Source organism: Tamandua tetradactyla, chromosome 7 (genome assembly GCF_023851605.1).
Source record: "Tamandua tetradactyla isolate mTamTet1 chromosome 7, mTamTet1.pri, whole genome shotgun sequence".
In the NCBI taxonomy this organism is placed as follows: domain Eukaryota; kingdom Metazoa; phylum Chordata; class Mammalia; order Pilosa; family Myrmecophagidae; genus Tamandua; species Tamandua tetradactyla.
Genome location: NC_135333.1, coordinates 73,653,632 through 73,668,352, shown reverse-complemented (window position 1 = coordinate 73,668,352; position 14,721 = coordinate 73,653,632). Strand labels below are relative to the sequence as shown.

Here is a 14,721-nt window from a genome sequence, read left to right as displayed (position 1 = left end):
AACTACGGACCCACATGGGGCGATTTCCCCAGCGGGGGCAGGCTGGAGTGGAGGGACAATCTTTCTTCCAGTCACAGCTCCCCTCACGCCACAGCCTGCCCTCGGTGGGGATGGCGGTGGAGTCACCCACCTCACTCTCCCTGTCCCGACCCCCCACCCCTCTCCTCCCCCCAGTAGTCTAGAGATCCTGTTTGTTTACTCACACCCCGGGACTGCATTCTCTCCCCATCTCCTATTTTGTTCCACGGAGCAGGAATAAACTCAATCCATCCTGCTCATCTTCCTGGAAGTCCCCCACATATTTCTTTTTAAGGACAGTATTTACTCTTAGAGTCTTAAATTAGGCTTCAAGGTCCATCTCAAGTTATAATGATGACAGCTGCCATTTTTTGCTCAGTAACAATTTACATGGATTAGCTTATTTAATTCTCACAACGACTCTAGGAAATGGTTACTATCACTACCCCTCATTTGGAAGGTAAGGAAACCGAGGCACAGACTAACTTGGGTAAGACCTTAGCCCAAGGTCTCACATTTGGTAAAGAGCAGATCCTTAATTCAAATCTAGGTAGCCCAAAGACCAAAACCCCAAGTTCTTAGCCATTGTACTATCAGTCAATTGATGTATTTGGTGATACCTTTCCACCTACCCCATGTTAGGATTTAATACAACTGAACATTTATGTCGCACTCGTTATGTATAAAGTGCTATAATAGACTTTGCAAGGGTGGGGTGATGTAAAGTTGATTAAGATGATTCCAGCCTTCAGTGGTTTGTAATTCAGGAATTAATATGCTGCTCCTCTGTGATCCCAAATTTATTGGAGTTCCCATGGCATGACACCTTGAACATTGCTATTCTTACACATTTATGTTTCCTCCAATACATTGTTAGTTCCTATTGCCTAAAGGCCTTTCTGTTTACCTATCTGTCTCTCTAAAATCCAGAGGTATGTTTATTGGTTTCAGGGAAATCCTGCTCTTCAATTTGTTCCATCTATCCCATGAACTTTGCAGGATAACGCTCCTTCAGATTCTCACTGTAAGAGAAAATTATCAACTCAGGGGGGACCTGGGCCATTTTAATTTTCAGCATATCCTGAAAATAGCTAATACTGACTGTGTGCTTTTCTTATGCTAGGCATTTTACCTTATTACCTAAATTTAATCCTCACAACAATCCAATGAAGTAAAAACAATTATTTCCAATACACAGAGGAGAAAATTGAGATGCTCTAATTCAAGTACCTTGTCCACTGTCACATCATTATTAATGGCAGAGCCAGGTTTTACACCCAGGACGTTGGATTCCAGAATGTGCAATTTTTTAAAATATCTTTTATTGTGAAATATAACATACATAGAAAGAAGGAATGAATTTCAAATACAGTTTAACGAGTAGCCATAGAGAAAATGTCAAAGTTTAGTATGGATTACATTTCCACAATTTCAGGTATTTCTTTCTGGCTGTTCTAATACATTAGAAACTAAAAAGTATGTCTTTTTAATGATTCATTAGTCATAATCATTTGTTAAATTCTAACTTCTCTGTTACAACTCCTCTTTCTCATTTGAGCCTTCTCCCAATCTTCAGGAACATTTGGGCAATGACCATTCTAACTTCTTCATGTTGAAAAAGGGTGTAGAAATTATGGGGTAGGAGAATGCAACTGGTTGATTTCAAGGCTCTAAATTTCAGGGCTTATCTGGCATAGGAACAATCTGGAGGTTTTAAGCTTCTGAAAAATAAACTTAATAAGTAAAGATTTTATAGAATCTTAGACAGAGCCCTGGGCTTTCTTTAGGGTTTTTAGGAATTGTTGTTGGGGGTTGGCACACCATGGCAATTTGCAATATCTGGCTGAAGTTTGCAAAAGAGTAACCTCCATAATGACCTCTCAACTCTATTTGAAATCTCTTAGCCCAGAATATGTAATTTTAACTTTTTGCCTAGTGCATTTTCTACTGCTTTAGTCATTGCACTCCACAGTCATTCTGTACATATCTGCTAAATAGTCTTTTCTGTACAACTGGCACTTGATTAGAGTTCTTATGAACTATCTTTGTTTTATATATGTGTTGACTTGTGCCAGTTATAACTTTAAAGAAGGATTCAATTTCTGTGCTTCTTTTGAATTGCCCAAAGCACTTAATAACCCAGTGTAAAAACTGGGTCACTAAGTAGATACTAAAAAAAATGCTTGACCTGACACTAGAAGACTTGACTAATTCTTATCATCTCTCATCTGTGAGGTCAGATGGCCTAGGTCACAATATCTGTTTTTTAAATATGAAATATATATATAGAATAAATTTCAAAGTACACTGTAACAAGCAGTTATAGAACAGATTTCAGAGTTTGGTACGGGTTTCTGTTCCACAATTTCAGGTTTTTCCTTCTAGCTGCTCCAAGACACCAGAGATTAAAAGAAATATGAACATAATGATTCAGCAGTCACACTCATCTGTCAAATCCCATCTTCTCTGTTATAATTCTTCCCTCTCCTTTATCCTTCTCCCAATATTTGAGGGTATTTGAGCTCTGCCCTTTCTAACTTTTTCATATCAGAAAGGGGTTTTGATAATATGGGATAGAAGGATGGAACTAGTTAGTGTTCTTGGAGATGCTGACCCTCTGGGTTTCAGGTTGTAGTTTTCTGGAAAGTAATCTTAGTGCCTGGAACTTTTGTAGATTCTCAGGTAGAACCATATGTGTTCTTTAGGGTTAATAGGAATGGTTTTAGTTGGGGTTTGGCAAACCGTGGTAATTAACAATATCTAGCTAAAGCTTGCATAAAAGTAGTCTCCAGAATAGCCTCTTGACTCTTTGAACTTTCTTAGCCATGATACCTTATTTTGTTACATTTTCCCCCTCCTTTTAGTCAGGAAGGCACTGCTGATCCCATGGTGCCAGGGTCAGGCTCATCCCTGGGAGTCATGTCCCATGTTGCCAGGGAGATATGTGCATCATCTAAGCAATAAAAGAGGTTTTCTGGAAGTAACTCTTAGGCATAATTATAGGTAGGCGTAGGTTCTCCGCCACAGAAATAAGCTTCGCCAAAGCACCAGGTCATATATCTTTATCCCATTCTGAGTTCCCATTCTCCAGGAGAGAAACTGGCATCTTGGTCTCTAGAAACTGCTTCGCTAAGGGATGACTCCCTGAGGAATGTTCGTTGGGGTTTTGGAATGAAAGAAACACTTTGCTTTCATAAAAATGCGTGGCTCCCAGATGTCATTTGGGGGTGAGAATTAGGGAGGGGGATAGAGACACATCTGCAGCATATCATTCCCCAGCTTAACCCAGGTCCCAGAAACTGGTCACCTATGAAGCAAGAAGATGTAAAAGGCTTTTGAGTTTCTTAAACGCTGTCAAGAAACATTCCAATTTTTCTGCCACACTTACCTACTAGTCTTAATGTAAAAAAATCAGCTTACTGCAATTATGTTAAGACCACATGTTTTCCAAAATAAAGGGTAATGCTAGTTTTTTTCCTGCTCTAATTAGTTCAAATCTGGGATAATTTGCTTTCGTTCTAGTATTTTCTTTTTAGAAGACCACAGACAAGTAAGATTGCAGATAGGTAAACAGAAGTGCTACAGTCATTCAATTATAAATTTAATAAATATTTCAACACTTCTATGTGAAGACACTATGATAGGTGCTGGGGAAATTTGAGGGAACATGATAGGAACAAATTTATAATTTTAGATTATGATGAAGAAATTAGAAAGTAAAATGATAGCTGCTGTCAGCATCTGAAGAGGGAAGAAGAACCTAATTTTATAAATATAACCCCTGTGGAAGGGGACGGTCTAAGTATATTCTGTTGCCTTTTCCTATAGCCTATAAATAAACCCTCTTCTTGGGACTAAACATGTTAGCCTGGCTCTTAGGCTGGGTTGACCTCCTTCTTGGGAGTACCTGGAGGAAAAAGCACCTCCCCTAGCAGATAGAGGCCATCCTGCACATTCTTTCTTCTTTTGCTCAACATTTTTGTAAAAGTCCAGTGGAGACAGCTTGACTAGGTATGTGCATTTTATGGTACCTGCCCTCCCCTCCCCAAACATATCTGTTGGTGGAGAGGGAGTGGGATCCCTGGCTTACAGCACCCAAAACAAGTCTATGGCGTGTACTTTATCTCCCTGTGCAATGGTGGAGTCAGATCCATTGGCCATGGGGGATCACTAGCGAAGCTGGCCTTGCTTTGTTTCTTTTCTATGTAAGTAAACTTTGTTCCATCCAATGCCTGTGTAAGTTATTCTTTCTTGGCAACCCTGACACCTGTATGGAGTAGGTTGCCATCTCTCTGCTATCCTCCATGAAGTAGACTCCTTCCTGGGAAGTGGTAGTGTGTATTTCTTCCCCTGAACTGGGGATAGAACTAGGGCAAACAGGTTGAAATTACAGGAAGGCAGATTTTAGATATGGAAGGAATAATTGTCCAAAGATGAACTATTTTTCTCAAGGTGGTGCGTTCCCCATGACTAGGAATGACCGGCCACTGGTCAGGTATGTTACAGAAAGAAACAAATACTCCTATTTTTTTTTAAAGACCTTAGATATTTGATTGAGCTTATCTTAAGATACCTTCAAACTTTGAGATTACATGACTCTATAAAACTTGAATGCATATGTAAAAAGTCAAGAAAGTCAAAACTTCGCATCAATATAATAAGAGAACTATAATCCCACATTAATTTAAAAAACTCTACAATTATAACCTTATAATTTTATTAGCTCTCACCTTAGCAGAGGCCTAGTTCTTTCCTGGAACCCACTATATAAATGACCTAACAATATTCAGGTATTGAGAAAGAACAAGACACTTATTTTCCATGAAGGGAGACCACATTTCTCCCATATTTCAATATGGCAGTGACCAGGCAGACACACGTTCACTGACTCTGGGGAAAACTGAGACACATAAATATGGTGCTGTGACCTTTGGAAAACCATCTAAAGCAGTGTCCATAATTTCAGGTGGTCGGAATGCAAGACAAAGCTTTTCGAGGAAGTATGCCACTCATCCCTGCCCCTTCAATACGTTATAACTCCCAAGTCCAGCTCTCTTCAAAATGTTCAGACATTCAACATAGCACATTTGGCAATTGAATCTTGAATTTTGCAGTGGTAGGAAATACTCTTACATTGTGGCCAACGCAGATAAAATCCTCTTCTTCCGCTGGCTTGTGACTTATCACATTATGGTCTCATTTGAGTCTTAGTGTTTGCTGGTGCTATTTGCCAGCAAGTTTTCCTGAGCTCCTTGCTTCCTAAGCTCCTGACTATTGTGTTTGGGTTACACCTCATTGCATAGGGCTTGTTAAAAAAAACCGTTTCCAGAAAAACAAAATGTTCTCCTGTGTGTGTTTGTGTGTGTCCGTGCCTTTAAGGGAAGCTTCATACAGGTCACACTTATAAGCTGTAACCAGCAATGAGGAGAGCAGAGGGATAATGGGGGGAGGGGGGGAATGAGAGCATGGGATCTAGCATCAAACTGCTTGCAAGTCTATTTCCTAACTATAACACTTACTGTGTGACCTTTCATAAATTACCTAACCTCTCGGTGCCATGGTTTTCTCATCTTGAAAATGGGAATAATAATATTACCTTAGGCTTGGTAGTAGGGTAAAATAATACATGCCCTGGCACATTATTAAGCACTCAGTAAATGTTAGCAGTGTTTATTACCATTACAAAGAGGTTTCTGTCAACACATATGGTCAATCCTGTGGTTTCTGAGCGCACAGATCAGCTGTGACCTTCTAACTAAAGAAAACCTAAAGGCCTCAGGGGAATGTTATACCTTTGATGAGAGCCCCGCATAGAGCATACCAGTTAAAGCTGCTTTCCAGATAGGGGCATGGACTTTTAATTGAGCTTGGAGCTGAGGCTGAGTTATGGGAGCCAGCCTCTTACATATTCTCCGGATTTCTTTGAGGATAAAAGAGGCAGGACCGCAGCCACGGGTTTATCACAGATTGATACGTCCCCCAGAAGGACTGGGAAATTCACTATCAGTAGCCTGGTCCACAATGATAAAAAGTATGGAATGTTCACACTGACTGTTTTCAGGTGACTCTGGAGTCCCTTAAATTCTCAGCCTCAGGCTACTCAAAGGAAAAATAGGGATAATAATGCCCACCGTACAGGATCGTGATGAGAGTCAAATGAGATAGCACTGGGTAAATTTTGTAATATAATCTTAGGTACTGCTGTTATTGTACAGCAGTAGTGGTAGTTACTATCAATACCAATTCTCTTCCAGGGCGTCGCAGCCTTAGAAAACTGTTTGCAATCGGGTGCTCTCTTAGTGTCGAGGTAGCCAGCAACGACCCTTTAGGAAGCCGAGGGCTTGGTCAGAGGCTCGTGGGCTAAAGCTTCATGAGGGACCAGGATACCAGAAATCCGGCCTTGCTTAAACCATCCTTCCGCGGGCTCAGTTACTCACTAAGGCAACACTCGGCTTCAGCGTGATGACAAACTCGGCCTTGGGGCCGGGAGGTCAGCGGCCTTGGCGATCTTCTGGAACTGGAATGTCTCCCCTGACCCTCGGAGAAGCAGAGGGGGTGGGCACGGGGAGGAGGCAAACCAAACAAATTTCGCAAAGGTGCTTATCAGCCTTTCCCTCCGAACCTCGGGTGTTCCATTCCCTCCTCCCGCCCCGTGGGCGAGGCTTCTTTACACCCACCTGGGAAAGCCGCGTAAGGGGCCCAGGGCTGCGTGCTGTATAAAAGCCCTGCGGAGCCCAGGGCTGCTCACATCCCGGCGTCTCTCGGCTGCTCTCCTCCCTCGGCTCTGCTCCGGCCACGCCCGCTGGCACCATGCTCGGAAAGGCGCTGCTTTTCTCCGCCCTGTTTGCCCTGGCTGTGGCTTTCCCCACGTCAGGTAAGTGCACACTGTCTGGACGTATTTTGAAAAGAGGGGCCAAAATCCTTTCATGAGGTTCTCGTGTTTGTGTGTGTACCCTTGTGATAAAAGTTGCAAAAGTTGAAAAGAGAAATGGGGTTGATATTAAATGGGCTTGATTTTGAGATGGGCGGCAGAGCTCTGTCTTTTGGGTTTTGCGTTTGAATTGACGTCGTAAAAGTAGTATGAAGGAGCCAGATGTGATGAGAGTGGTTTATTAGAGAATGGCTAAGGTTTTTCTACGAGTCCCTATCACTACTGGGTGCTTTCGAAGCGTTATTTAATTCAGGTCTCAAATGCGGGTATATCCACATTTTATAGGGAAATATAGTAAAGAACGGGTCCTTTAGCAGATATGCAGTCACGTGTAATGGAAAGCAGTGAGGTTGGAAAGGGAACTTGTGAGGCACATGAGAAAGGAAAGAAATAGAGGTCCTGGAAGAGGGGCAGGAAGCCAGCTTTGGAACTTTTCTTTCTAGGTACTGCTGCATTCAGGTGAAATTCTCAGGAGGATGGGTGTTCATTCCTTTGCATTACAGTATATTTTGCTCTGTCCTCTTCTTCCCAGCTCTCCCTCTGGCAGCTCTCAATTTATCAGATGCTGTGCTTGGGGTTCTTTATTGCATATGACTGTACATAAAAAATAATAAATTAAAAAGTGATTTTGGTGTCTTAGGAAGGGTGTCTGTAATCAAACGAACTAGGTTGACCTACAACCTATGCTAATGTGCTTTTGTGGTTAGCAAACCCTAAAAGATCTAGGATGTACATTCTATGGAACAATCTGGAAAGGAGGTCCTAGACAAACTTCATTAAATGAGGAATGGTAGAATTTAGTAGGATCTAATCCATTCTTGCTCATGTTCTTCTGAAATATTGGCTTGTGACCACACTTATTTTCCATTTTGTTTTCCCAGATTTCTTTCCTGATACGGTGTCAGCCTCCTCCAGCTTGGAGGACAAAACCACTGAGGCCACAGGTAAGGATCTCCTTCTTCAAAATTGCTGTAATTTCTCCCTGCCTCCTCCTTTGCTTACATCTCATTGCTTACCAATGTCCTATGATCAGTTATAGATTTCAGATTCTGTTCTGTTTTGTTCTCTGAGGTAAAGAATTACCAAAAAATTTTAGAAAATTTGAAAAAAATTGGAGGAAAATTTGAGCATTTTTCCAGGTATGACAGGAGATAGAATCAGTTGAATACCAACATAGTTCACAGACCTCAAGTCTACCCAACCTGGTCTCCTGGGCCAGACTTCTGGGCTTCTAAAAAGGTGGAAGGACTTGCTGAAAGGGCCAAGGATTTCCGCATCCTTTACTCCTCTGTTTAGCTTTCAGGAGACTGGGCACACTAGGAGGAGGTCTTTGGAATTTTTATTCTGTTGCAGTTTTACTAGTTTCATTTGGAGGCACAGTATCAAATGTTTCTCTCTAAATTGACTCCCTCAAGGAGAGTGGGGACAGGGGCATTGAGATTCAGCTGGGAACCACTGGACATACTAGCTGTTGGCAGAGGCTTGTGGTCAGATTTATGTGGTTCAGTAGAACACTTGATGTTCCATGTTTCCCCAGAAAAAATCTAGGTGGAATGGGAAGGGTATGGAAATGATGTTGTGATCTCTTGTGGAAGTGCTGAAGCTGGTCTTTCCTTTTTGGTTCTTCTAGAGTCTGTCACTGAAGGGCGTCTGCAGGACCCTGCTTTCTTCCAGTGTACTGGATTCCCAACATTAGCTCATGACCACACCTGTGTTCCATTTTGCTTTCCCAGATTTCTTTCCTGATGTGCAGTCAACCACTTCCAACCTTGAGGAGAAAGCCACTAAGGCCACAGGTAAGGATTCCCTTCTGCAAAAATGTAACACTTTCTCTCTGCCTCCCCTTCCTTGCTCACATTTCATTGCTTAGCAATATCCTTGGGCCCCTTACAGATTTGGGGTTATCTTACTGTTCTGTTTTGTGAGATAGAAAAAATTTTGCCAAAAATTCTTTGAAACTTGAGGAAAATTTGAGCATTTACCCAGTGGTGTAAGGAGATAGAATCTCTTGAATACCAATATAGATCGTAGTTCTAAAGTCTGCCTGAATGTAATTTCTAGGAACAACCTTCTGTACTTCTATTGAGGTGATATCCTTGGTCTCCATGGAGTTGAAGAACTTGCTGATAGGACCATGGTTTTTCTTACCCCTTCTCCCTTTTCTTTCTAGTTTTCAGGAACTAGACACCTTATAAAGGATGATGGAGTCTTTGGATTTTTCATTCTGTTCCTGTTTTACCAGGGAGGGCTGACATCTCTTGCATTCCTGAGGGAAAGCCTGCCTTCCTCCAGTGTACCGAATTCCTTAACATTGGCATGTGACCCCACCTGTCTTCCATTTTGTGTCCCCAGACTTCTTTCCTGATGTGCAGTCAACCGCTTCCAGCTTTGAGGATGAAGCCACTGAGGCCACAGGTAAGGATTCCTTTCTGCAAAAATGCAATAATTTCTCTCTGCCTCCTTTTCCTTGCTTACATCTACATTTCTCAACAATGTCCTATGATTGCATAGGCTTGATATTCTTTTACAGATTTTTTCTTGGGTAGAGAAAAAATTTGCCAAAAGTTCTTTGAAACTTGAGAAAAACTTGAGCCTTTTCCCAGTCATGTGATGAGATACTATCTGTTGAATATAGTTCATAGCCCTCAAGTCTGTCCCAGTGTAATCTCCTGGACCAGCTTCTGGACTTCTATTGAGATTGATCTCCTTGGAGTCCCCATAGGTTGAAGTATTTATTGACAGGACCATAGCTTTCCTTGCCCTTTATCCACCCCCCCCCCTTTTTTTAGCTTTCAGGAGACTGATCACATTATAGAGGAAAATGAAATGTTTGGAATTTTCATTTTGTTCCAGTTTTACCAATTTTCATTTCTGTTCACATTTGTACACATAGTATTAAATGCTCCTCTCTGAATTGACCCCTTCATAGAGGATGGGGATGGGACATTGAGAGACTCTTCTGGGCACCTCTAACAGTTGGCAGAGAGAGACTTGAGGGGAGACACACTCACTTGGTTAGTGTAACAATTTATGTTCCATGTCCCACCCCCCACCCCCAAAAAAAATCTGTCTGGGAAGAAGTAACATATGGAAATGGATGTAATTACCCATGGAAGTACTTGAGCCATTATTTTCTTTTTGTCTTCTCTAGAGTCAACTACTGAAGAGCCTCTGGAGAACACTAAGGAATTGGGTCAGTGAGTGTTCTGGCTTTAATAAGTCGTGGGTAGGGTGGGCTGGCATTTTTTGCATTCCTGAAGGAAATCCTGCTTTCCTCCAGTGTACTGGATTCCTGACATTAGCTTGTGGTCACACCCGTCTTGCACTGTGTTTTGCAGATGTTTTTCCTGATGTGCAGTCCACTACTTCCAGCTTCAAGGACAAAGCCACTGAGGCCACAGGTAAGGATTCCCTTCTTCAGATGTGCAGTAATGTCTCCTTGTCTCCCTTCTTACCTCTCATTGCTTAGCAATGTCCTTTGGTTGCTTGTAGATCGGCATACTTCTGCAGCTTTATCCTCTGAGGTAAACTTTTGCCAAAAATTATTTGAAATGTGAGGAACATTCGTGCATTGTTCCATTTGAATCAGATGAAGGAATCTGTTGTATACCAGCAATCTCACTGCCCTGAGGTCTGCTCCAACATGACCTCTGTGATCAGTCTTCTGGACTTCCCTAAAGAGAATGATCTCTTCTATATTTGGTGTTGAAGAATTTTGGTGACAGGATCAAGATTTTCTTTTCCCCTTACCCGCTATTGTTTTTGCTTTTATTTTTTTAGCCACCAGGAGACTGAACAGATTATAGAGACAGGGGAGTTTGAAATGTGTGACAGTCTTACTAGTTTTAATTCTGATCACATTATCAGGCACTGTATTAATGCTCCCTTCTAAATTAACACCCTCAAGGAGGTGGGGCAGGGGCACTGCTACACTCCTGGGTGTGACAGGGCTTTCTGGCTATTGGCAGAAGACAGACTTGTGGTAAGACACATTTCGTTCAGTGTGCCACTTGATGTTCCATATTTTCCGAGGATAAAAACTGGCTGCAAACGGGAAGGGTGTGTTGATAGTGGATATAATCTTTTATGGAAGCACTTGAGCTGTTCTTTCCTTTTTGGTTCCTCAGAGTCCACCACTGAAAATCCTCTGAAGAACACCAAGGATTTTGGTAAGGGAGCTTTCCCAGCCTCAGAGGAGACCTGGGCAGAGTTGGCGGACTGATATGTTTTGTATTTCTGATAGAAAGCCAACTTTCCTGCAGTTTACCTGATTTTAATATTAGTTTCACATTTTGTTTTTCTCAGATTTATTTTTTAAGGCATAGCCAATCATCTTTAAAGCCCTGAGGCTAGAGGTAAGGATTCTCTACAAAAATGCATTAAATTCTCCCTGCCTCCCTTTCCTTTCATGCATTTTTTAATACAGCAATGTCCTTTAGATTTGGATGTAGATTTGGAATAGTTTTGCAGCTTTGTTCTCTGAGGTAAAATTTTGCCAACATTTCTTGGAAACTTGAGAAAAATTTAAACATTATCTCATTTAAGTCAGGAGAATCTCTTACATGAAGAAACAGCCTTATGGCCAAGATCCATCTATGAGGTTATGTTTTTGACTGTGGCAATTATGTATAAACTGAGAAGATTTAGTTTTTAGAAGGAAGAGGAGTTCCTATGAAGATTTTTACCTTATGACATGAACTCTTTTTTTTTTCTAAGAGATGTCATTGCTCTTTCTTCTGAATATTCTGAAGAGCACTTGACTGAATACCAGTTGAGACCCACATTTTGTCTTGGATTCTTGGTCTTAGACTGATTTCCACCACCACTCCCTGACTGCCCCCACCCTTTAGACTATTTCATTAGGAATTTCAAAATGTAAATGGAAACCAACCTAACCCTTCTAATGTAAAATGCATTTGTATTTCATTGGAATTCAGTTGATAAGATTTCTGGAATGGTAGAATATATTGGCAGTTAGGAGAGGGATGGTTTTGGTGCCACAGAACTCAAGTCCTACATTTACCAAGACTACTTGAATCTGTTAACAGAATGCCAGAGATGTTGTGAAATGTGATACTTAGTAAAAGTGAATAAAACTATTTATTTAATTTCAAACCAGACCAACAGCGTATCATGGAAAGCAGCAGGGCTATCTCTGTGCAGGCTTGTAAATTTCTTTTCTCTTACCCCTGATATCTTATTAGAGGTAAAATAATCATTCAATTTGGTTTTTATATCTATTGGAAAAAAATTTCCAGATGCTAGGATCAGGTATAAAAATGGAGATTAAGTCAACCTCTCTGTCTTATTTCTAAGGTCAGTTGTCTGGATTTTCAGTAATCAAAGAGCTTTAGGATAAAAAAGACTTAACCTTCTGAGTTTTCTGCCTCTAGGATGTAGATTCTATTCCATTCTATGGAATCTCATCTAAGAGGGGATTTGAAGGAAAGATAGGTGTCTTAAAAAAAAGTGGCTCTTGCATAGAACATATAAATTCAGTTAAAAACTTTAAAGCCTTAGTGTTGAGAATCAAAAGGTTCTAAGTTTTAACACCTGACCTTACCCAGATTTTTTGTAAGCCATTACATGATTTCTTTATATAATAAAATGTATAACCAGACAGTGCATAAATTTTCTACTTAAGGCCCAAAGAGGAAGGGAAAATAGGGGAAAGCAGCTTAAGTTACATATACATTGGTTAAGTGGGAGAGCTGAGGCTTATCTTTTGACCCTAGGTTCTATTGCTTCTTATGGTAACTGTCTTTTTTTTTTCTTTTAGGAAAGGGAGCAAATATTCTCTTAGGTGTAGCTGCCCTCACTCTGCTACCTGCCACTTTTTAAGAAGATTCTAAGTTTCAAAAAAAGCCTACCACTACTCTGTCATGGATTGCATGGAAACCAATGAAATAAGTGATGGGCTCCCAGCCTAAGAGAAACATAGCATGGCATTAATTTTGGGGTGGGAGGAGGGAATTGAATACATAAATTTGGGAAGGAACAGTTCTTAAACATGTTGTATTTCATGCCAGCTCAATAAAGCTTCCTTTCAATTGAAATTAAAACTGTGTTTTTTTTTCAGAGAAGTGATAGGTTTACAGAAAAATTATGCAGAAAATACAGAGTTCTCATATATCCACCTGTCACTCACAAAGTTTTCTCTTAGTGTGGTACACTTGTTAAAATGATGAACCAACATGATTATATTAGGGTTCACTGTTGTACAACTCCATGGTGTTTTTCTTTTGTTGTGGTACCATACATGCCCCATACAATTTCCCATTTTATCCACTTTTTAAGTGTATATCTCAGTATAAATGATATTCGCAATGTTATACTGCCATCACTGTTATCCATTACCAAAATGTACCCATTGCCTCAAAAGAAACCATACCCCTTGATCACTGACTCACATTTCTCCATCCACATCCCTGGCAACCTGTAATCTACTTTCTATGAATTTGCATATTCTAGTTATTTCATGTCATGCAAGCTGTACTTTTGTGTCAGACTTATTTCATTCACCATGATGTCTTCGAGGTTCATAGTGTAGCAATGTGCAGGTGCTTCATTTTATGACCGAATAATCCATTATATATACCACATTTTGCTTATCCGTTTCTCTGTTGATGGACACTTGGGTTGCTGCTGTCTTGGCAATTATAATTAATTCTGAATATTGGCTTGTAAATCTGTTTGAATCCCTGTTTACAACTCTGGGTATATACTTAGAAGTGGTATAGGAGGATCATATCGAAGTTCTATGTTTAATTATTTGAGGGACCACCAAACTTTTCCACAGTAGCTGCACAGTTTTACATTCCCTCCAACAATATCCAAGGAGGGTTCCTATTTCTCGGCATCCTTGTCAGCACTTAATTAGTTTTTAAAAGATAATAGCCATTCTGGTTGTATCCTTGTGGTCTTGATTTGCATTTCCTTGATGGCAATGAGGTGGGTGGGTCATCTTTACATGTGTTCATTGTCCGTTTGTTTTGTTTTGGAGAAATGTCTAAATGTGTTTGAGCCACTTTTTAGTTTTGTCTTTTTCTTACTCAATTTGTAGGAGTTCTTTATATAGTTTGGATAAAAAAATCATTTCAAATATATGGTTTCCAAATATTTTCTCCCATTATGCAGGTTGTCTTTTTACTTTATAATGTCCTTTGATGCACAAAAGTTTTTAATTTTGAAGTTCAGAATATTTTTTGTTATTGTTGTTTTCATGATTTCCAGCATAAGTCTCAGAATCCATTGCTTAATACAAGGTCCTGAAGATACGTCCCTACTTTTTCCTTTAAAAGTTTTACAGCATTCATATTTAGTTCACTGGTCCATCCTGAGGTGATGTATTTGTATGTGGTGTGAAACAGGGACCCACTTTCATTCTTTTGCGTGTAGATAGGTAGTTTTCCCAGCACCTGGGAAGAGACTGTTCTTTCTCCTGAGTAGACTTGGCAATCTTGTCAAAAATCAATTTGCCTTATGGTCTTACTAATATGAACTAATTTTAATGAGCAAACTCTGGGAGTTAAATTCAAAAGCATAGGTTATCAGGAAATAGAGAGTAGAGATTGGGCAAAAGATGCTTAAGGAATCCAGAATGTTTAACAAGATTGATTGTAAATGTTCAGAAACGGATAACAAAATATTGTAAGTATAATTAACAATGCTGAATGTAAGTATTGTTGAGAAGGGAAGGCTAGGGTCGAGTATGTCACTAGAAAGAAAGCTAGAGAATAAAATTTGGGACTGTAAAACAGCAAAACCTATGG

At 40.3% G+C, this 14,721-nt stretch overlaps 1 protein-coding gene across 1 annotated transcript; it reads left to right on the top strand.

Annotated features, from left to right (window-relative positions):
* Nucleotides 1-6,675: 6,675 nt before the first annotated feature.
* Nucleotides 6,676-13,011, top strand: LOC143689784 (uncharacterized). The gene is made up of 9 exons (XM_077167923.1): nucleotides 6,676-6,892; nucleotides 7,831-7,893; nucleotides 8,683-8,745; nucleotides 9,302-9,364; nucleotides 10,101-10,142; nucleotides 10,288-10,350; nucleotides 11,077-11,118; nucleotides 11,255-11,304; nucleotides 12,729-13,011. The coding sequence occupies exons 1-8, from the start codon at nucleotides 6,829-6,831 to the stop codon at nucleotides 11,272-11,274; spliced, it is 420 nt and encodes a 139-aa protein (XP_077024038.1). The 5' UTR covers nucleotides 6,676-6,828; the 3' UTR covers nucleotides 11,275-11,304; nucleotides 12,729-13,011.
* The last annotated feature ends 1,710 nt before the right edge of the window (nucleotides 13,012-14,721 follow it).